This window comes from Phlebotomus papatasi, chromosome 1 (genome assembly GCF_024763615.1).
Source record: "Phlebotomus papatasi isolate M1 chromosome 1, Ppap_2.1, whole genome shotgun sequence".
NCBI classification, from domain to species: Eukaryota; Metazoa; Arthropoda; class Insecta; order Diptera; family Psychodidae; genus Phlebotomus; species Phlebotomus papatasi.
In genome coordinates this window covers 68,380,684-68,402,551 of record NC_077222.1, presented here as the reverse complement: position 1 = coordinate 68,402,551, position 21,868 = coordinate 68,380,684, and the positions used below count along the sequence as shown (strand labels likewise).

Sequence of the window (21,868 nt, the reverse complement as noted above, 5' to 3'; positions counted from 1 at the left end):
AAATCTATAGCAGAGATGCTACCGTAACCAGGGTGAATGTAAGTTGGATCACCATTGTTCATCAACGAGAGACCACTGTCCAAAATAAAAGACTCAACCTCACGTCCTTTCTTTTGTGTACTTGAACAACCCCATATTTCATTGTGGGCATTCATGTCACCCCCTAAGACCAGAGGAGATGGCAGACTTCGAAGTAGACTCTCAAGATCATCGCGAATTGAGTTTAACTGAGGTTTAAAGTAAACAGAGCAAAAAGATAATTGTCTGCCATCAATCCGGCAGGTGATAGCTACTGCATCAATGTTAAAGTTAACAACGATTTCAGAGAACATTAGATCTTCCTTGACTAGAATGGCCGAGCCACCGTGTGCTGAATCAAACAGATCTTTATTGGAAATAATGTGATAATTTCTAAAAGATGGAAAGTCGGTAGTTTTAAGATGTGTTTCTTGAAGAAGTACAAAGTCAGGATTGTGTCTTTGGACAATTAGCTTTAAGTCTTCAAAATTATTGAAAAATCCATTAATATTCCATTGTATTATGATCATAATGTGCTTAGAGATTTAATGTCTAGAGAAAAAAAAATGACAAAAAAAAAAAAAAGAAAAGAAAAATATGAGGGGGAGGGGAGTGAAGTGAGCTTACTTGTATTTAATCAATTCCAATTCCGATGACTTTTTCGATGTCCTCGAGAGAGATTTTTTGCAGAGTTTTTCCGGAACCAGTAACGGAGGCACCGGTTGGGGCGTCCTGATTGTATAGAGTAGGCTTCGCTTTCTTCGCCTTCTTGTTGTTCTTCTTGGGTTGACTGACTTCGAGTTTGCTCTGTGGGGTTTGATAGAGCACCTGTCCTGCTCCTCCTGCCGCTTCTTCCTCACTGATCTCATGAGAATCACTTGATTCAGCCGGTCTTTTTGCACGTGTCTCAGATTGAGGCTCCAGTTCTGTCTCAGTTGCATCCATCTCTTCCAAAGATGACACAGAGAAGGAGGAGACCTTGCTTGACACGTTGTTCTCGCTCTCCAGAGTACTTGCTTCCAAGTCTTTGGGAACTGTTCCTGGAGGTAGCATCCCAGCCGATCCTGAGCCTGATGGATCACATGCGAAGTCGTCTTGGTCTATTTCAATCCGATTGTCATGGATCTCTGCTTGATGGGTGATTGTATTCTTCTCAGTGGGTGTCTCAAGATTTTCAGCCGGCACTGTTTTTGAGAGACACGGGCAGTTACAACCGGAACATCCAATTGCCTGCCTTTCAGTTGTAACCTCTGCGAAGGTTTTGCCCTTCTTAACAAAGGCAGTGAAGATCTTTCTGGCCACGTGATATGGGACTCTCTGCTCAACCATAACTTTCCTTATTTCCTTTTCCTCTTTAAACACTGGGCAGGATCGCCATGAAGCGAAATGGGCAAGCCCACAATTGAAGCATCGGGGCCCAGATTTGCACGGATCAGGACTATGTTCCTCCTTCGCACAGCGCACACAAATGGCCAAGTTTTTGCAGGAAGTGCTTAAATGTCCGAAACGCTGACATTTAAAGCATCTTATTGGGTCTGGAATGTAGTCTCTGGTTACCAGGTCCAGGTAACCGATTCTCAATATTTCGGGTCTTTCGGGGAAGTTGAAAGTGATGATGAAAGACGAAGTGGGGATCCACTCTTCTGTAATCTGGTTGTTTCCATCTTTTCCCTGATTTACAATCTGCCTTTCTTGTGGGCTGAGCTTTTTCCGTGTCTTGATGTTCTGGATGGCAATTACCCCTTGAGGGGCTAGGTACTTGAGTAAAGCCTCTTGATCCCAGTGAATCATTTCAGGGTCACGAACTACAGCTCTACAACGGTTCCTCCTTTCATCAAAGGCAATGGTGACATCATGGCCGCTGATCTTTTTGACCGTCTTCATGAGCGTCTCGGCTTGGTTTAATGATTTAGTAAGTGCTGTGATTGTCCCATCTCTCTTTCTGGTGATTTCAGCGAGTTCACCAGCGCTGTTGAGCAGTTTTTCAACCTCAAAAGGGAGCACTTTCCCGAGACTCTTCCCATCAGTGCGCGAGATGACCACGTGTCTGCCACCTTTTTTCAGACATTCTGTCTCCCAATTATCGACAATTTCTCTTCTGGAAGATTTGTCTCCCCCTTTGCCGTCTACCTCATCCCCTAGCGTGGGAAAGTGGGCCCCATTTTTTGGGGGCACCGTGGAAGTACACACCATTGTGTTAAACGTGTTTAACTGTTTCGATAACGGTTTTTTCAACTCTTCTGCTGGACGTGCTGAACTTTGATCCACACTCTAGCAAGTCTCACAACGAACTGTGTGCATTTTTATGTAATATTGATTTTTCAATAAAAGCAAATTCATAGAGATGGAATTGAAATGGGATTTTTTCTGATTTTTCGATGAAACTCTTGTTCTTTGTCTTCGAAAAATGTTTCTTTGGGAGATAGGCCTCCCTTTATCTCCGAGATTTGACCGCTTGGCCCCCCCTCTTACTAAAATCCTGGTTACGATCATGTTTACTGGAAAATTTTATGAACTAAATATCCTAGAGGATCAGTCTGAGCTTTTTTGGGGCTTTAGGCTTTAGGATTTTAGAAAGAAAATAAATTGTAAAAAAGTCTACATTTTGTCCGTCCAAATCCAGATTTTAAATTTAAAGGAAAGATATCGGCTTGAGGTCCACGAAAATCGCCATTCTCTGTCCAATCCTCAAGATTTTTTAGAGTACGATAATTACGATTCATATATATAAACACATAAAAAATTCTAATTTCGTATTGAAAATTCGTGTTTTACTTCAAATGCTCCATTGTAATGAAAATTTCTTACAATATGTTAAGATGCTCTTTATTAAAATTGAATTTATGTGAAAGGTATTACGGGGACCCCCGCCCTGGCTGTGATAAACAACATCGAGATTAGTAAAACGATGTCTTTGACTATTTTTAGAAACAAATTAGAGGTCTTAAAGTAGTTATTAATTTCTAAATAAATAATAAATACCTGAGTCAAAATGTACGAGCGTAACCAGAAAGGTAATTCATGAACGTAACTACACTGAGAGAAATCCGAAAAAGTTAAAATAGGATTACGGAAATGTTTATTTTACCCTGCATTATTGATCCGAAATCGGTGTAAATATTATGCTTTTTAGGTGTATTAGGGTTTAAAGTTACCCATTTTCATGTTAATTTTACCCTTAAAAAGGTGTAAAATTAACATTAAAACATGTTGATATATTTTTACATTCAAAAAGTGTTAAAGTTATGAGGAAAAAAAGTTAATCGCACCCTCTTTTTTCTCAATGTAGATAAGTTTTTGACTGATTACTGGTTAATATATTTTACAAAAATAATACTGTCTCACTGCTTAAAAGAAGAGAAAGTTTTTCGGATTAATACAAAATGGAGTGTTTTAGGAGGGCATTAGTTTAATTTCCGATTAACCAGGTAATTAACAAATGAAATAGACAGTAACTATAGTTCTGAATGGTTGCGTTCGAGAATTTAATCTCTAGATTTTTCCAAATTTTAACAATTAAATTTTTAGCGTTTGATGTCCCCTAAAAGTTTTTGGTTTTTTTGCCGATCAGATTAACCAAACAGGTTAAGGTGTAATTGGTAAAAAGATCTTGAAATTATCTATGACCTCTAATCTTGATTTTCCAATATTTACATATTTTGATTAGGAAAATTTTCAAAAAATCACAATAGATTTTAATCATTTTCATCAGTTTTGACAGCTATAGAGCATTTTATTTTCCGTATTATTTTGTAGAATTCTATAAGCCTAGCATTTTTTTTAATATTTTATACTTTAGTTTAATGCTACTTTTTCAACCAAACTGATTGGAAAATTAATATATCATTTTGCGTAAAATGATAAAAATTATAATCAAAATTATAATTATTATTATATAATGATAATTGATAAATGACTGAGAGAAATCCGAAAAAGTTAAAATAATATTACGGGAATGTTAATTTTACCCTGTATTATTGATCCGAAATCGGTGTAAATATCATGCTTTTTAGGTGTATAATGGGTTAAAGTTACCCTTTTTCATGTCAATTTTACACTTAAAAAGGTGTAAAATTAACATTAAAAAATGTTGATATATTTTTACACCTAAAAAATGTTAAAGTTACGAGGAAAAAAAGTTAATCGCACCCTCTTTTTTCTCAGCGTAAAGGGTAACGGGGGTAACAAATGCAATAAAGACTTCGAAGCATGCTCAAATCATCAATTCCATCTCTGTTCTGTTTGAATTAATGTTTAGATTCACAAAATATTATTTTACCAGCTAATTAAACGATATGAAAACCATTTTTATCTTTTTTAACATTAAAAATTTTAAACTACTTTTCCTTCAAAAGTGGTTTTATTTCAAATAATTTTACTGATGTAGTCAAGAATGCATTCTGGACAGTATTTTTTGTACTTTGAGCAATCTCCAGAACGTCCCAAATCCTCAGCCTTGTAGTATTCGGGGTGGAGATCTTCCCGGATGGATGTTGAGGGTGTCAGGATGATATGAATAACATCACCAAGAACTCCATTGTGCTCGTTTATTGGATTTTCAGCTTCTTCACAAATTGCCCTTAGTAAGCAAGCTCTTCCTCTATGGCCATGGCTTGAAATCATACAAAAAGAAATTGAAAATTTTTATCCTTCTGGGATCATAAGCTTATTATCTAACCATTGCAATTTGCTTTCTAGCATCCTGTAGATCTTTTTTCTGCTAAATAAGGAATCGTTTGTTGATCTCTTTTGAGGTGTTTTTGTCATTTTTGGAGTTGTTGTTGATCCTTCTGTTGTTGTTGGGGTATGCTCTTTGATTTCTCGATCACTTTCTTTAATGTCCGCACTGGCTCCGAAACTCCTATCGATGATCTCCAGACGATCTAGGGGTCCAGGTATGAGATCAGTTGCTGTCGTTGGCATATTGTAGTTAGCTTCAAAATTGTAAGATACAAAGACATTCCTATGAGGAATTATCAAGGGAACAGCGATCGCCACGAGAACCTATTGAACAAGATCACTATCACTTTATGTTTATTGGAAGTATTCTTTAAAAAAAAACTCACCCCAGTCGCACTATTTATGGGAAAAGCGAGAAATCTTTTTTCCCTTTCACGAACTTTTTCATCACTTTCCGCAAAAGCTCCCCCAAAATCGATCGTGAAAGCGAAGAAGATCGCGAGATATTGGGGGATGTTCATGTTTCTTGGTTTGTAGTGAGGGATCGACTGATGGGAAATCCCACCAGTAATATTGCAAAACGCAGTTGAGAGTGAATATGGAGATGAATCCAATGGGAATGTATCCCAAGAAATTTATTTGATTTACGGTATTGCCAATTAGATCGTGGGTGTTTTCTTTACCTTGAAGAAAGGTCCAGAAACTTGCGCGAGCGAGAACATTCTAAGCGGGTGGTCTATTTGTTTTCGGGAATACTGGTACATTTCTTTTTCTAAGTAATTCCTAGCACTTGATCATGGAGATCACTGTACGATCAGGCAAATAGAGTTGATTCATATTTGTGCTAACGGTAGCACAACACAAGTGATAATTGATTATTACGACAAAAGATTCAGATGAAAAATGAGATGATCAGTAATTTTATTCGGAGTTATCTTTCACTTTCATTTGCTAATTGATTACACAGCAAGGTCGCTTTATTTCGGAATAAAATTTTACATTAAAAAATGATCATTTTTCAAATATTTTGCTAATATAATCAAGAATGCATTCTGGACAGTGCTTCTTGTACTTTGAGCAATCTCCAGAGCGTCCCAATTCCTCAGCCTTGTAGTATTCGGGATGGAGATCTTCCTGGATGGAAGTTGAAGGTGTTAGGATGACGTGAAGAATATCCCCAATCAGGCCATTGTGTTCATAAAAAGGATTCTCAGCTGCTTCACAAATTGCTCTCAAAAAGCAGACTTTTCCTCTGTGACCGTGACTTGAAAAATTTCAGGAAGATTTTTATTCTGTTGTATCATCAATTAATTTTTAAAGAAAACTTGCCAACCATTGCAGATAGTGCTCTAAAGTTTTATAGATCTTCTTCCTTGTAAATAGCGATCCTTGAGTTGATCTTTTCTCTATAGTAGAATCAGGACTCTGGAAGGAAAGATTTATAATATTAAACTCTCTAAAAGGCTCTAAATAGAAGTACTGAACAGACCTACGAGTTAAGCCGAAAAACTGCTTAACATAATTATAGTTAAAATTATGATTAGACTACATTCTCTTTAATATCCCAATAAGTCCTATCTCGGCTTAAGCCGTAAGTTTATCTAAATTGGTCTTCAGACTAGAGGTTTATCCCAATTCCCGAAAGTTTCAAATTCCTACATAGCAATTCATTTTTTTTCGGTCTTGGAAAATCTTATGGATCATTTACTCTTAATATTTAATTCAAAATCAAAATTTTCAAAAAACCTTTACCAATAAAACTAGTTAGAAAAGTTAAGCCATTTGGCTAAGCCTTATGCCCTAGACCCTAGACACACTTACGACTTAAGCCGAGAGAAGACTTAGTGGAACATTATGGAAATGTAGTTTAACCATTATTTGTAATATAATTACACTAAGCTGTCTCTTGGCTGATTCTCATGTCTGTCAAGGCCCTTAGGTCTGAAGCCTGTATAAGGCATTAGGCTGATCCTTCACAAGGTTTAAAATTTGTAAGTTGTAAAATTTGGTCTTTGATCGATAATCCTAAACTCGTATGAGTTTGGCATAAATCTTCAATACCAAATTTTACAAGCTAAAAATTCCCAAGGATCAGCCTGAGTCTATTTGAGCCTTAACTATTTCGCGTCCCACTTTTATTCAGCAGATGAATTCATGTAAAATTGAGTTTTTCCTAATGGTTTACGATCAAATATAATAGTTCAGAGAGGAAAAAAATTTTCCATTGCGTGAAAACTCGGAAAAACCCCGGGTCATATATGACCCTATTGTCGGCAAGGGAAGTGTACATACCATTTTCAAAATCTATATCACGGGCTTTTTAAGAGTTTTTTTTTTTACTTGAAGTTATTAATTTTGCCAAAACCATGGCAAACTGGATTGTTTTGATGAACACTGTACTCCTGGTATTCAAGGAATCTTCCTGGTAATCCCTTGAAAAGTCACTGTCACAATATTTTGAGTGGTATTTGACAAAAATAAACTTATCTACATATTTATTCACACACAATACAATTGCACAATATTGGACGCTTGCGAAATACTCTAAAATATTGCAAAATATGTTATAATTCATAAGATATAAGATGAAATGTCCAGGAGCAAGATGTCCCACCTGCATTTCACAAAGAAAAACAATGTCCCAATTACATTTCGCTATAGGTTTGGGACGAAAACACTGTTATCCTTGCGGACAATAGGGTCATATATGACCCGGAAAATTCTACACGCTTTTCTGGAAAATTGAGAGTAGTTTATTATATCAAAATATCGTCAGTTGCCTCAGCAACTGTGCTAACTGCATCTGCTTTGTGTCTGTATTCATTGCAAACGCCGCGCAGCGATGCGTTGCTTACAACGAATGCTGACACAAAGCAAATGCAGTTAGCACAGTTGCTGAGGCAACCGACGATATGCAATATACAGTCTTTGGATATTCTATTTTGTGTTTCTAAAGAACTTTTTGCTGAAAAAAATAAATGAATATAAAAAATTTTGAAAAACAAGTCATTTCACAAAGTTCGAAATTAGTGATTTTTGATCTCAAATATTTTCTTTTCCTGAACATCTGCTGGAGTCTCGAGAAAATTAGCCAAGAATCTTACATCCTTCTATTATGATGTCGTGCACAAACAGATAGATTTCAATTAATGTAAATAGTCAAAAAAATGTTTTTTCCCTGGGTCATATATGACCTTAATGACGCGAAAGAGTTAATGGCATCTACACACTAGACCACTAGAGAAATTGATGTTCATATTGAAGCAAATTCTCTACGCTTGTGTATGAAGAACTCTTCAATATGGATATACATTTTTCTAGTCTGTAGAGGCTAATAAAACTTCTTGGACGATCCTGAAACCTGATATTCAATTTAATTGTGCACAATAACTCATTGTCAAAATCTCTTATTTTGCAAGTCGGTTGAAAATAACCTGTCTAGATCTAGTGTGGTGATATAACGCATATCTTAAATAATTGCAAATTGGAAATTTCGGTCATAGATTTATAGAACGATGTTTGTCTAAAAATAAAGACATTCTTAGTGACAGTTTCAGGAAAATCATGGTTTTTGAAAAGAATCGGGGTTCACTTGTGAGGGGGGTCACCTAAGACCGAAAGTCTATATTTCTTACCGTTTGTCTTCTAGGCCGATAGTAGACAGACGAAAAAATCGGACAAGCACTTCTGTGATATAGGGGAAACTGGGGCACCACCAAACACGGAGTAGCGCCAAACACTGAGATTATTTAATCAGACATTCGACTTCAGAGGACAAGACTTATAGAAATTTATAGGCACTATAGGGATGCTTGTCCACTGCAGGAATGGTCGAGATAGTCCAAATAGTTTAGAAATAAAAATTAGTGTTTAGTGCTGCCCCGTGTTTGGTAGTGCCCCAGTTTCGTACTTATTATCGAAACTCTTCCAAAATTTTGCCAAAACCTTCCTTGATATACAAACCTTTTCTTTCATAGTAGAAAGGGTTTCATTGTCACTTTCAATCAAGACAGAATTATCCTCATTTTTCCTCCCCAAGTCTCGATCTGTTATTTCTAAGCGTTCTAATGGTCCAGGGATGTAATCAGCAGCCTCTTCAGGCATTCCATAATTAGCTTCAAAGTTGTAAGACACAAAAACAGCTCTATTGCGAAGTTCCAGAGGGATAGCCAGTGCTACCAGGATCTATACAAGATCAATTATTGGAAATTAAAAATCCAAAGATCACCAATTTATTCATCAACTCACTCCAGTTGCACTGTCCGGGGGGAATGTGATGAATCTCTTATTTCTCTCGAGAACTTCCTGACCACTGTCTCCAAGATCACAGAAATTTATTGCCAATAGAATAGTTAAGAATTGAGTGATCTTCATGCTGCTTGGTGTATGGTGTGATATCGACTGATGAAAATTGCCAAAAGAAAATCCCCAAAAAATTGATCTATTATTCAGCATGATCCTCTAGTTTTGATGTGGGAGAAAATATCAAAGCAATTATTTAACCTATACGGTATAATCTATTAGATGGGCTGAGAGTGTTTGTACAAGAGGCCGAAAAAAATTTCAAGCCTAAAGTCTAATTGTTTTTGAAGATATAGCATAAAAGCAAGTATCAACGGGGTTGCTCCAAATGTTCGTGCGATGGAATCTTAAAATACAAATTACACAATAAGGCTCCATTAAAAAAATCAAATGCCAGATTTTTTTTAGCATTGTCTCTAAACTTCTTTTCCTATTTGTCAGATATTTTGCGGTTTTAATTTTTTAAAGAATTATCTTGAAATTTTTGATAAAGCCTTTAAGTCAAAGAGAAGTTGAAAAGAAAATGGAAACAGAATTTTAACATTACCAACAAATATTTATATTCCTATAAGATATTTTAATCAAATCGGGTTTTCTGATTGGCTAAAGATGAAGCTTCGAATGCTTCTAAGCCTCTTGTAAGCTCCCTGATTATCAATATAGGCTAATAATAAAGCTAAAGTTTATTTGTATCATATAATAGCCTCTAACGTCTAACCCCTCACACTAGAGAAATTTATGTCCATCTATCTATATTAAGCAAATTCCCTCGCTACGCTTGTGTCTCCCGTAATTTCTCAATAAGTAATACTTTTGCAAATATTTATATTAATTAAAAATTGTGCATTAAAAGTGTATTAGAAAATGGTCCAACAGATTCTGAAATATTAAGGATTTGTCTTTAGGGAGAAGTGGGCACCTTTAAAATTGGGATTTCTCACCTATTTCTAAATAAAATTGAGCCTTATCATGATGTAATTTAGTTGCACAAATAGATTGAGAAGCTAAATTATGTTATGATATAGCTCAGTTCCACTTAAATATAGGAGAAAAATTCCAATTTCAAAGGTGCCCCACTTCCCCCTAATTACATGGTCAAAGTGGTCTATATTTTTGTTTGTTTAAATCGATAGATAAACATCTAAGAATGAGTATTACCATAAAAATTTCTGAAGCCAATTCGAAATATTTCCGAAGATACAGAGACGAAAGCAAAGAGCGGCGAGCAGATTTGCAAGCGTTCAGATGAACATCCAAAATTTTGAAGCGCCTTTTCTCCATCATTTCGACTCCTTCGAATTGGCGGGAAGGATTAAAAGAAAACTTATTGGCTGAATTAAACGAATTAAGGCTTATGCTTTTCAGTATTATATTGTCTTCTAGTTGAACTAAGCACACAGAAAAATTTTGACTCTAAATTTAAGAATATATAAGATCCTGGGAATTTAAATTGGATGTGAATCCCCGAGGCGTTTATGTTTAGAAGCTCTGAGCGAAAGAAATAGGCTAGAGCTAGAATCCCTAACTCTTTCAAGTTAAGAAATCGGAAACTTAAGTTCAGCATTAGCTGGAAGATGAAAAATGTCTACAGATTTGCAAATTGCAACTAAAACTAAATGATCAAGGATTTAGAATTAGGGCATTGGCATTCATTCGATGGAATTTGAAATTAAATTCCTGGGTGTTTCTGTTTAAGAATTTTCCATTTTTCAGTGTGAAATAATTGTTGTAAACCCGTTTTTTAATCTCTTGCAACATGTTTAAGTCAAAATTTTTACCAAAAATACAAGTTAAAAAAAAAACATAAAAAAAGTTCCGAATTCACGATTTACTTTGGGTTTTCTCAGTTTAACTACAGTGCTGTCTCGCTATATGCACAGTTTGGGTACTTTTTTTGACAGTTCTCTCTCTGAATATGCACAACTTTTTTTGAAATTCCCAACGGTTTTTTTCTTTCTTTTAATAAATTATCATTTTTTTTATTGTTCTAGAATTTCCCGTGTTATTTTAAATATAATATGAGACAGAAAAAATAAAATTAAGAAAATTAAAAACAAGAAAAATTAGTTACGAAGAAAATAATTTTCTTTAGTACTTTGTCAAAATGTAAACAAATTGATTTTGAATGCAACCGACACAAAAGCTGTGCATATAGAGAGTGTGCATATAGAAAGACAGCACTGTATGAAATAGGGTAAGTGTGCCAAATTCCGGACAGCTTTCTATTTCGGCCACATTTTTTGTTCCTCGAATTTCCATTAACTTTTATATTTTACGTACTCTAGAGATTATACAATGCAAAAAAATAACAAAAAATGTAGCTTCGACAACCGAGATGACGTGAAAAAGGCATTGGAAGAATTCCCAAAGGGCAAGGAACTCTGAGAATGAAGATGGCCGAAATAGGGCACCAAAGCTATGTCTATATTTTTATTCATTTTAAAATGTATTAAGAATAATTTTAGGTAAACTCTTTACAAGATTCCAAGCAACACTCTTTAAGAAGAAAGAATAAAAAAAATCTATTTGTATTTAAAATATTACATTTCAAATTTGAGACTTTGACGCTTGCATGCAACTATGCCGAAATTTGGCACACTTACCCTACACTTATAAAAATTGAAAAAACTTTTAGATAGTATTTTTTATATAAGAATTACGAACTGTACATCACCCCCTTATTGGCGGGTGCTTTTAATTGAAGAAGCAGTGCTTCACCAAACTGAACTGACTCATTAGTCTGTTATTTTGTGATGTTTTTCTTCTAAAAAAAAATTATTTCAGAATTTTAAATATGTAATAAAGAATAAAAATTTCAAGAATGTTGGCCGCTTCTTTGTTTAACAAAAAACAGCGAAAAACAGCTCATTTTTGGCCTCAATTAAGAACACGGCCTTAATGTAATTACTTGTTTTGAATTTTAGAAACTCCAAATATTCAGGAAATTACCTAAACTAAACAGTAGGGGGAAGTGGGGCTATATTGAGCTGTGGGGATAAATTGATATACAATTTTTTCGCATATTTCTAAAGGCAGCTGATCTTTATAATTGTTTTATTTGGATTTACAATTGTTTTGTCTATCTAAATTATATTACGTTAAGGCAAAGTTTCCTTTAGAAATATGAGAAAAAATCGAATATCAATGTAACCCCACAGCTCAATATAGCCCCACTTCCCCCTAATGAAGATCATTTAATAGAATTAAAATATTGTGTAGGATTGTATTTTAAATTGCTCAAGTGTTAAAATGCTGTTAGGTAAATCCTTAATGAATAACAATATGGATAGCAAAGGTAAATCACAAATCTAAATTATGTCCTAAAAAATATCTATTTTTGGCTCTTTATATTTTTGTTTCATTGAAAATTTTCAAAATTCTAATAATATAAAAACAGTCTTTCACAGTAACCCAACCCAATCCTCACATAGGTATCAAGAATTGGGGATTTCCATTCATTCACATGCTCCCATTATTCTAATAAAGCTTCTGTCTTTTTCTTACCCAAAAGCCTCCACAGCGGGAGCACATCTTGATCTTTAGGTGTTAATAGATCGTACCAATTGACTCAATTCGTCTAAAAATAAATCCTCAGTGTTAAAACTATATTATTTTTTGGAACGTTTTTTTATTTCAAAGCTGAACTACTTTACTTATAAGGTCGATAAGAGATTGAGGGCAGTATTTTTTGTACTTTGAACAATCTCCAGAGTGTCCCAATTCTTCAGCTTTGTAGTATTCTGGATTTAGATCCTCTCGAACCGAAGTTGAAGGTGTAAGGATGATGTGAATTACATCTCCAAGAACTCCATTGTGCTCATTTATTGGGTCTGCAGCTTCATCACAAATTGCTCGCAGAAGACAAGGCCTTCCAGGATGTCCATAACTGGTGAAAAAAATATTTAGGACTTGTTCTTAGGGATTAGAGAGCTCTTACTTTTGCAATTTACTCTCCAGCATCTTGTAGACTTTTTTCCTGGTGAGCAGAGAGTCACTGGTGTACCTTTTGTGTGGGCTTCTTGTGACTTTAGGGATGGCTGTGGTGATCTCATCAGATTCAGTCGTTGTCTGGATTGTTTCTTGATCCTCGTTTATTAGGCGTTCGCTTTCATGCTCTTTTGCCAAGGTTTTGTTGTAGGGTTCGGTAACGGTGATAAAGTCTTCTCCACCATTGTCCCTTCCTAAAGCACGATCGATAAGATCAAGCCTTACGAGGGGACCAGGAACGAGATCACTTGCTCTCGTTGGCATATTGTAATTAGCTTCAAAGTTGTAAGACACAAAGACATTCCTATGGGGTAGATCCAGTGGAATGGCAATGGCAACAAGAATCTGCACAAGATCTTTAATTAAATATCCAAAAAGATCACCAAAAATAATTAATTAAACTCACTCCAGTGGCACTATTTGTAGGGTATGCTACAACTCTCTTAACTCTTCCACTAACTTTGGCACTTGTCGCAAAAATCAACTTGAGATCAAGCACAAAAAATAGAAAAATCATGAAGAATTCGGATATGTTCATGTTTCTTGGTGTTTGGGCAGGAGTCGACTGACCAGAATTTGTCAAAAAATTCTTAAAGCACTGTTTATTAGATCAGGGTGATCTATACCGGTTTCCTCAATTAGACTATATGGATCAGATGGTGAGATAATTAGACAATTTTTTGGTCTCTGGAGAACGGGATTTTATTCTTGGAACGTCTTTTGGTCCAATTTATGTCTCTATGAAGAAAAAATCAGAAAGTAACACTGTTGAAGGTGCTAATTGGGAGTCAAGAATGAAGAACTAAGAAAAGAATAATGCTAAAGATCTTGCGTAAAAAGATCAAACAGACTTTCTGGACAGAATTTGCTGTAGACCCCACAATTAGCCAATTTTCCTTGCTCTTCAGCTTCATAGAAAGCTCGTGGAAGACCCTCATCAATGGAAGAAGAAGGTGAGAGAATAATCTGAAGGATTTCTCCATGAAGACCATTCTCCTGATTCAGAGGAGTCTCAGAAGCTTCACAGATTGTCCTCAAAAGGCAGGAAGTACCATTGAAGCCAATATTCCTGAGGTAGTTGGATGTCATTCTGTAGAACCATTTCCTATTGATGATACTTCTCTCGGACCTTCGGCTATAGTCATTTGGGAAGCGTGCTGGAATTGTAGTATAATCCGTTGCATTCCTGGGCACTGCGTAATTAGCAGCAAAGTTGAAGGAATTAAAGACGTGCCTCTGGACAAGATCCACGGGAATGGCAATTGCTATGATAAACTGCAGAAGGATTGAGTTAACCCTGAGAAATCAATTCAACCAAAATCATATAAAATCCTGAATGAAATCCTTACAGTCACTACACTGCCCTGTGGAAAGACCAGAGCACGTTCTTCCCGATTTAATTTAGAAGGAACCACAAGATCACTTAAAACAGACAAAGAAATCAAGAACAAAATCCCTAAGCACTTCATTGTGAATCAGAACAATTGCAAAATGCAAATGATGCAGATTTCTGCAAGAGGAATCTGTGGACTGCACCTTCGGCATGTCTGAGCAATTAGGAACACTGCATTTTTTTCTCCAGGAAGATCTTTACTTTATATGATGTGCATTACATGGCTGATGTAGTCAAGAATGGACTGTGGACAGTATTTATTGTACTTTGAGCAATTTCCAGAGCGTCCCAATTCTTCAGCCTTGTAGTACTCAGGGTGGAGATCTTCGCGGATGGATGTTGAGGGTGTCAGGATGATGTGAAAGACATCTCCAATAACTCCAGTTAGCTCATGAATGGGTCCTTCAGCTGACTCACAAATTGCTCTCAGGAGACAAGCTCTTCCCCTATAACCATTACTACAAAAAGGACATTTTTAGAATCGTGGAGATATTTTCATTGTGTTATCACACTTGCACATTAAAATTTTAATATGATTCACATTAATTGTCGCTGGTGAGAGTCCAAATGTGTAATTTGTGTGTCTGAATCATTTTATGTTCAAAATTTGATCTATTTGTTGATAAAAAAGGTAGACTTGGCCCGCAAAATTTGATATAAATTGATTTATAGCATTAATGCGAAAAATCAATGCGATTTTCTCTTTAATTTTTTAATGTGAAAAATATTTATGCTTTAGGTAAATTTAAACTTATTTTTGCAAGCCAAGTCCACTTCTTTATCAATAAATAGAAAAACCCCAAATATTAAGTGACTCATAGACACAAATAACATATTCAGACGCTCACAAGGGACAATTAATGTGAATCACATTAAAATTTTAATGTGCAAGTGTGATAACGCCGTTAGGATTAGAAAGATTGAAACTTACTGTTGTAATTTACTTTCCAGCATCTTGTAAACTTTCTTCCTCGTTAGAAAACCATCACTTAAGTCTCTCTTGTGAGGACTTTTCGCATCTGTTGGGATTGGTGTGGAGGTTTCCTGTGGTTCAGTCGTTATTTGATTTCCTTCTTCGTCATTTTTCATCTGACGATCACTTCCAGATTCTTCTGCCAGGGTTTTATTGTGGGATTCTTTTTCGGCAAGTGATTCATCTTTATGAATATTTCTTCCAATACCTCCGTCATCGTTGAGGAATTTGAAGGGAATTAGATCAGCAACCGTTCTAGGTGGTGGATAATTGGCTTCGAAATTGTAGGAAACAAAGACACTCCGATGAGGAAGATCCAGAGGTATGGCAATGGCCACGAGAACTCCAACGTCACTTGTGATGCTGTCTGGATAGAGGAGGAATCTCTTCTCTCTCTCCAGAACTTCCATGTCATTCTGACTGGTAGTCCCATTAAGATTGAGTAGAGATACTAAAATCACGAGAAATTGCCTAATCTTCATGCTTCTTGGCGTTTGGTGACGAATAGACTGAAAGAAAATTTATCTAGAATTCTCAAAAAGAGCATCGAGAGTGAAAAATTTGGGAGGCATTTGCCATTTGTCTCAAGAGTGGGAACTAAAAGATCATTAGATGATCCACAAATCTACGGTATTGTCAATTAGAGACGGAGAGAATTTTGGTCAGAAGGAAAGCTTTATGTTGCAGAAATGGAGCAGAGTCAGAGAACTAACGGTGATTCAGGTGCTAATTGATCTCAATAGGTCTGGTGAGGTGGAAGAATAAAGAAGCAGTCTGTGAATCTTCAGTGTCTTCTTGAAGGTTTGGTGTGCAATGTCTCGTTTCTTGATTGCTCTAGTCGGATTCTTGGTGGCTGTGGGAGCAAAGCCAACATTACATAGGCACCGTCGGTTTCTTATTGTTCCACCAACTGCTCCCACTCGCCACCAGTTTATTGCAGGAATCGGTATTCCTGTTGATCTTCAAGACGTAGCCATTACTTCAGGCTATGTCTTCAAAGCTCAGTATTTTTTGCCCACTCAAGCTTCAGACTGGAGACCCAGTGAAGATTCCTGGCATCATGAATGGAAGAGGGATGTTCAGGAAGCCACAGCGACAAAAGTTGAGAATTACACAGTGAATGAGATTCACATTGAGGAATCTACTGATCCACCAACGTCAGAAGATCTATCTTTCCTGAACGATGTAGAGCCCTATGATGAGGAGAAAGCCAATCAGGAAGCTGCAGAGGCTTTCTGGGGAAAACCCCTCCCTGAAGACGATACGGATTATGGTGAAAATTCCCGGTGGAATACCTACAAAGGACTTGAGGCAATTGCTACAAAGTGAGTGAATTTCTTAGTGATTTAGTGGCTAGTATAGGCGTACCGTGGCGGGGGCGAAGGGGGCGATCGCCCGGGCGTTGTGAAAATAAGGGGCGCGCCGTAAGGCAACCAAAAAAAAATTAAGGGCCTAAAAAATTAAAGCGTAATAAAATGAAGAGGCTTTAAAAATAAACACTTAGAAAATTAGAGCTCCTAGGCACCAAGAAATCAGAAAGAAAAAAAAAACTGACGCACAAAATTAGGGGCATTTAAAAATTAAGACATTTAAATTTAGAGCGCCCAAAAATTAGGGGCGCCAACAAATTAAATTAGAAATTAGACAGTGAAAGCTTAAGAAGGCGTTAAAATATGTAGACGCTCTAAGAATAAGGAGACGTATTAAAAATATTGCACCCACGAAATAGGGGCGCCGAAAAATTGTAGAGAGAAAAAGCCAGTCAAAAGCCTATATAGTTCAGCTTATAAAGGTTCAGCTTATAAACTCTGCTAAATGAACCATAAGTTTCTCTGAGTGAAGGATATTCTGAAGAAACACCAAAGAAACGGAAAATATCAGTCCTTTGAAAGAACACGAGAAAACTTTATTGCACAGTGTTATACGATGAATTTTATAGTCAATTTTGTCGGAAAGCATAAGTGATAGAGGCCTAGAACTTAACATCCGTTAAGCCATAAGGCTTAACTTCTCTAATTTATTATTATGTACCGTCGTTGCGGGTGACTTTGCACTCGGGGGGTGACTTTGCACTCTGCTGTCCGTAAGACTTTCATAAATTCCAGCACTTATTGATGGTCTTCGCCGATCCGGTCTACCATGTCAAAGTGTATAGGGATATGTTATGTACCAAGTAAGGTACAATGATCCTCAAAAGGATTCTTGTAGTTTCAGTAATAGTCAATGAAATGCTAATATAGGTATTTTGTCAAAAAACGGCTCCGTGAAAAAGTTATCTGAAGGTGCAATTCCGAAATCAATTTCAGAATAGTAAATTGCCCAAATCCAATCTAAATTTATCTGGCTAGAATAATCCACTTCGTTTTTGTTGATAATTTCTATTAAAATATTTTTTTTCTCTATTATCTTCCTAAAAACGCATGATTTATGTTATAAAATTGCATATAATGGTCTTTCTAAAGCTTTATTATAGAAGTATTTGGTTAAAAATTATCCAATTTTGTGGGAATTTAATATAAACTGACCGAGATCTACAAGATGGTATGGTCGCCATCTTGATCTGACGTTTCTGTCAGCCATTTTGAATAACTGTCAAAACAAAAATCTCATCCGATTGCGCTGAAATTTTAGTATGTTCTAGCTGATGTCAAGGCCTTTTCAGAACATATATAAAATCCGACCTAGGTCAAGTGATTGTCTGGATATAGGGGCTCCAAGTTCAAAATTTTGACATTTTCATGAATACAGAACTACAGGGAGCTTCTTTTATCAAAACCATCACAAAAAAGACAGCGCTATTGTTAGGCGATGAGATCTAACAAACAAACAAAAAGAAAAGTAATGCTTTTGTTTATAACAGTGCATTATTTGAGAATCTTAAAAACTGTTTTCGCAAAGATGAAAAATAAAAAATTAATTAAATGCGCTTTTCGTTTATTTTTTTTTCAATTATGTTAGAGTAAATAAATATATAAAATAAAAGTCTCAACCATTTTTAATAGTTACTGAGGCATTTCGTTTAGGTTTCAAATATTGAATATTAAAAAATAAAGACCGCCAAAATATGAGTATTACAAAATTTAAAACTTTGAGCCTGTGTATCTAGGAAAATGCTTGACGTAGACTGGAACATAGATACGTTTTGAAAAGGTCTTGACGTCAGCTACAACATACTAAAATTTCAACCCAATCGGACTAGTTTTAGATTTTGACAGTTATTCAAAATGGCGGACAGAAACGTCAAATAAAGATGGCGACCACGTCATATTGTAGATCTCGTGCATCTTACCCTAAGAACTGAAGATCTTCATTGTCGTTTATTATCAGAAATTGTTGATTTTTTAGTATTTATTAAAAAGTGCAAAGTCACCCGCACCTTATCCCAAGTGCAAGCCTTTTTTCTTGATTTTTTTTAAACATAGTAAAATTTTATAAAATTAATGTTAGTGGCACAAAATCCATTCACTAACAACTGAATACAAATAATTTTACCCATTCACCCCCCTCCCTTCACTTTAACTATCCACTTTTAGAGGGTAAAGTTGAAAAACAGCGAAAAAACGTGCAAAGTCACCCGCAACGACGGTAGTCGAAAAGTTTTGGAAAATTTTGAATTGGAAATGGACTATTAAAGGAAAATAATCTATTTGAATCAAAGGAAAAAAATTAAATTGGTTGCTATTTAGGATTTTGAGACCTTCGAAAACTAGGCTAAACCTCTAGTCTGAAGACGATCTTACGATGTGCGTAATTCTTCTTGAGAATAAGGAAAATTCTATGAACAAAAACTACAGTCCGCAAAGATCCGCGAATTCTCGCGAAAGTCCGTGATTGTTCCAAAGATCCGCAAAGAATTCCTCGCGTACTTATACTCAAGTCAACACTATTCGACCTAAGTTTAGCTCTTAAATTTCGTGCCTATTAATAATAAAGGCTCTGCTAAAGCCAACCCAAAATATTCGAGACCTAATGCCTCAATTCAATTAGCTGTTTAGTTTATTTTTACGAAAAATAATTTAAAAAAACAGAAAATTTTTTAAAAATCTTTTTTGGTTCAAATTGCAATAATCTCGAAATTAATATACCGATGAGAGATTTTTTAAATTTAGTCTACACTGAAATAGCTCTACAACATTAGCCTAAAATATAAGAAATCGGTGTGGTGGGTGTGGTAGATTTCGAGATAAACTTAAAAAAACGAGTTTTTTCACATTTTGCAAAATGTTCAAAAAAAAATCGAAAATCATTGAAAATTTAGCTGTCCATTTTCGGCATCGTGTAGTTCAAATAGGGTAGCGGCATTACTTATGGCCACATTAAGGACATATTTGCTAACAGCTTCTTTTTTTTGACCAAATAAGATCAAATTTTTACAGTATACTTTCTTTAAACTACCTCCTTTCGATATATCCAGGTGAATTTAGTAGGAAATTCCTTTAATCCCCAGGAAAAGTGTGATTTTTCCAACAATGCAAAATTCATAACTTGTGGTCACTTTTACGAACATATGGTCGTTCGTGGAATGACTTATGGCCATAATGTAAAATGACGCAAAATTAGGGTGAAAGGAACGTCTATTGACACTTTAAGAACTCGTGTCAGCACCTATTGACACCCTGTCTGTACCATTTGGGATACGAAATTTGAACATCTTTGTTTATAGTAAAAGGTATATTACAGAAAAAACGTTTTATTACTTATTTTTACTAGATACATTAAATAATTTTCAACATTTTGACAAAAGTGTCAATAAAGGTTCCCTGTCGAACAGACGTTCCTCCGACCCTATACTAGAAATAAAATATTTCAAGTGCAAAAGAAAAAACAAAGGCTTTAAGTAGTTTGAAAGGTTTTTATTCTTCCTGTTGTTAAGTTTTTATAGTTTTTATTTATGATTGTATCATTGCACTATTAATTGCTTTTCTCTCTTTTTTTTCACTGAGACCAACAATCCGTTTTTCATGACGAAAAATCCACATTTGACTGCATGAAAAACCCACCCCATAATTCTCTCTGTATCCTTATCTAAGAGCATTGTGAAAGCCTCCATGGCCGGTTGTTTCTTCCGAACTCTTCCCGGAGCCTTTATTGAGGAGAGTTGTGAGAGGAATGTGATACACCTGAAATAATCTGGTAGCGGTCATTCCATTATCAATGTCTCTCAATAACTGTGAGTTGAATATTGAAGCTCTTTTTGATTTCTTTTTATGTATTTTTTTACTGATACCCGCTGATACCATTATCGTAAAACAGAGAAAAAAAGAAAAGTTAGGTTATCTGTAACAAAATACAAATTCATGAGATAAATGTGCAACTCTCGAGTGATCTTGAAATCAGATTATACTCCACATTTCTTTTTAAACAATTTTATATTACAATTTCATCAGATGTTTCCCAGAAGACACTGAACTATTGAATAAAAAAAATACAATTGACATTTCTCCAAATCAAAATAGTTACACATATGGTGTGAGGGCGCCACACGTCAAATATCGTGGCCACAAGTCCGTCGTAATCCTAGCAATTTCGTCATAACTTATGGCCTCATCTAAATTTTATATTTATTGTTTAAAATTTTATTAAATTTTAATAGTAAAAGGACATATAGTTATTAAGGAAAGAAGTTTTGAAAAATAGTACTTAATATTTTCGATTAAAGGTACAAAATTTAGTTGTTAAAAATTTTGAGATCGCTAGTAAATTTCTTAACAATTTGACGTATTTTTAATCGTCATCCGCATCAGTGAAATATTTTACATAAATTGAATAGTATCGTACCGAATTATTAAAGTTAATCAATTTAAAATTTTCGTTTAATGATAGTACATTAAATATTCCTATTTTTGTGGTTTTTCAAAGTTAATTTGTGGGAAATAAATGAAAGTATCTGCGAGGTGGCCACAAGTATAGACTGGCCATTAGTAATGCCGCCACCCTATACAGTAGAACCCAAGTGTCAAATCTGGGACCAAATATGGACTATAGCGAGACTCTACTGTATGTCCTGTGAAGATATTCTGGCGATAGACGAACATTTAATATGTACATAGGTCACATAGGTAAATGATAAGTTGTAAAAATTTCAGTAGATATTTCATGTGGAAGGGATAGGGGCGTTCGCCAAGATATTCGCCCCGGGCGCCAAAATCTCTTGATACGCCCCACTGGTGGCTAGAAATAAAAAGCCTTGTTTTTTTTCATCAGGAGCGGGTTTGACGGAAGGTCTTGTGTTTTGAGGTCCATTTGTGAGGCTGCTTTGAGACCTTTTAGTGGCAAAAGTGGGCTTTTGGCTGAATTACTGAACATTGTCTTCTCACCATCTTCTTCCAATGATAAAGTATCTCATCACACAGACAATGAGTACTTTCATGCGGAAAAGCAAGGCAAACAGGGTGCTCCATGTGCAGAGATCTTCAAGAATTGCCCAGTGTCGATCCTGGACATATTCACGGCAATTCCTGGGAGTTTCAATGAGATTATGAAGAAGAATTAGAATAAAGCATGTTGATAGCGGT

The 21,868-nt window shown here is 35.6% G+C and overlaps 4 protein-coding genes across 4 annotated transcripts; 1 reads left to right on the top strand and 3 right to left on the bottom strand.

The window, feature by feature from the left end:
• Positions 1 to 4,381: 4,381 nt before the first annotated feature.
• On the bottom strand, positions 4,382 to 5,505 carry LOC129798622 (uncharacterized). The gene is made up of 3 exons (XM_055841864.1): positions 5,085 to 5,505; positions 4,697 to 5,022; positions 4,382 to 4,630 (listed from the first exon to the last, which is right to left on the bottom strand). The coding sequence occupies exons 1-3, from the start codon at positions 5,217 to 5,219 to the stop codon at positions 4,384 to 4,386; spliced, it is 708 nt and encodes a 235-aa protein (XP_055697839.1). The 5' UTR covers positions 5,220 to 5,505; the 3' UTR covers positions 4,382 to 4,383.
• A 204-nt stretch (positions 5,506 to 5,709) lies between these two features.
• On the bottom strand, positions 5,710 to 9,072 carry LOC129804019 (uncharacterized). The gene is made up of 4 exons (XM_055851021.1): positions 8,947 to 9,072; positions 8,662 to 8,883; positions 6,032 to 6,123; positions 5,710 to 5,962 (listed from the first exon to the last, which is right to left on the bottom strand). Exons 1-4 carry the CDS (start codon positions 9,070 to 9,072, stop codon positions 5,710 to 5,712), a joined length of 693 nt encoding a protein of 230 aa, XP_055706996.1.
• A 3,561-nt stretch (positions 9,073 to 12,633) lies between these two features.
• LOC129803954 (uncharacterized) lies at positions 12,634 to 13,534 on the bottom strand. The gene is made up of 3 exons (XM_055850891.1): positions 13,394 to 13,534; positions 12,938 to 13,332; positions 12,634 to 12,886 (listed from the first exon to the last, which is right to left on the bottom strand). Exons 1-3 carry the CDS (start codon positions 13,523 to 13,525, stop codon positions 12,634 to 12,636), a joined length of 780 nt encoding a protein of 259 aa, XP_055706866.1. The 5' UTR covers positions 13,526 to 13,534.
• A 1,767-nt stretch (positions 13,535 to 15,301) lies between these two features.
• Positions 15,302 to 21,861, top strand: LOC129798608 (uncharacterized). Its single transcript, XM_055841837.1, has 2 exons — positions 15,302 to 16,678; positions 21,558 to 21,861. Exons 1-2 carry the CDS (start codon positions 16,167 to 16,169, stop codon positions 21,844 to 21,846), a joined length of 801 nt encoding a protein of 266 aa, XP_055697812.1. The 5' UTR covers positions 15,302 to 16,166; the 3' UTR covers positions 21,847 to 21,861.
• Positions 21,862 to 21,868: the final 7 nt, after the last annotated feature.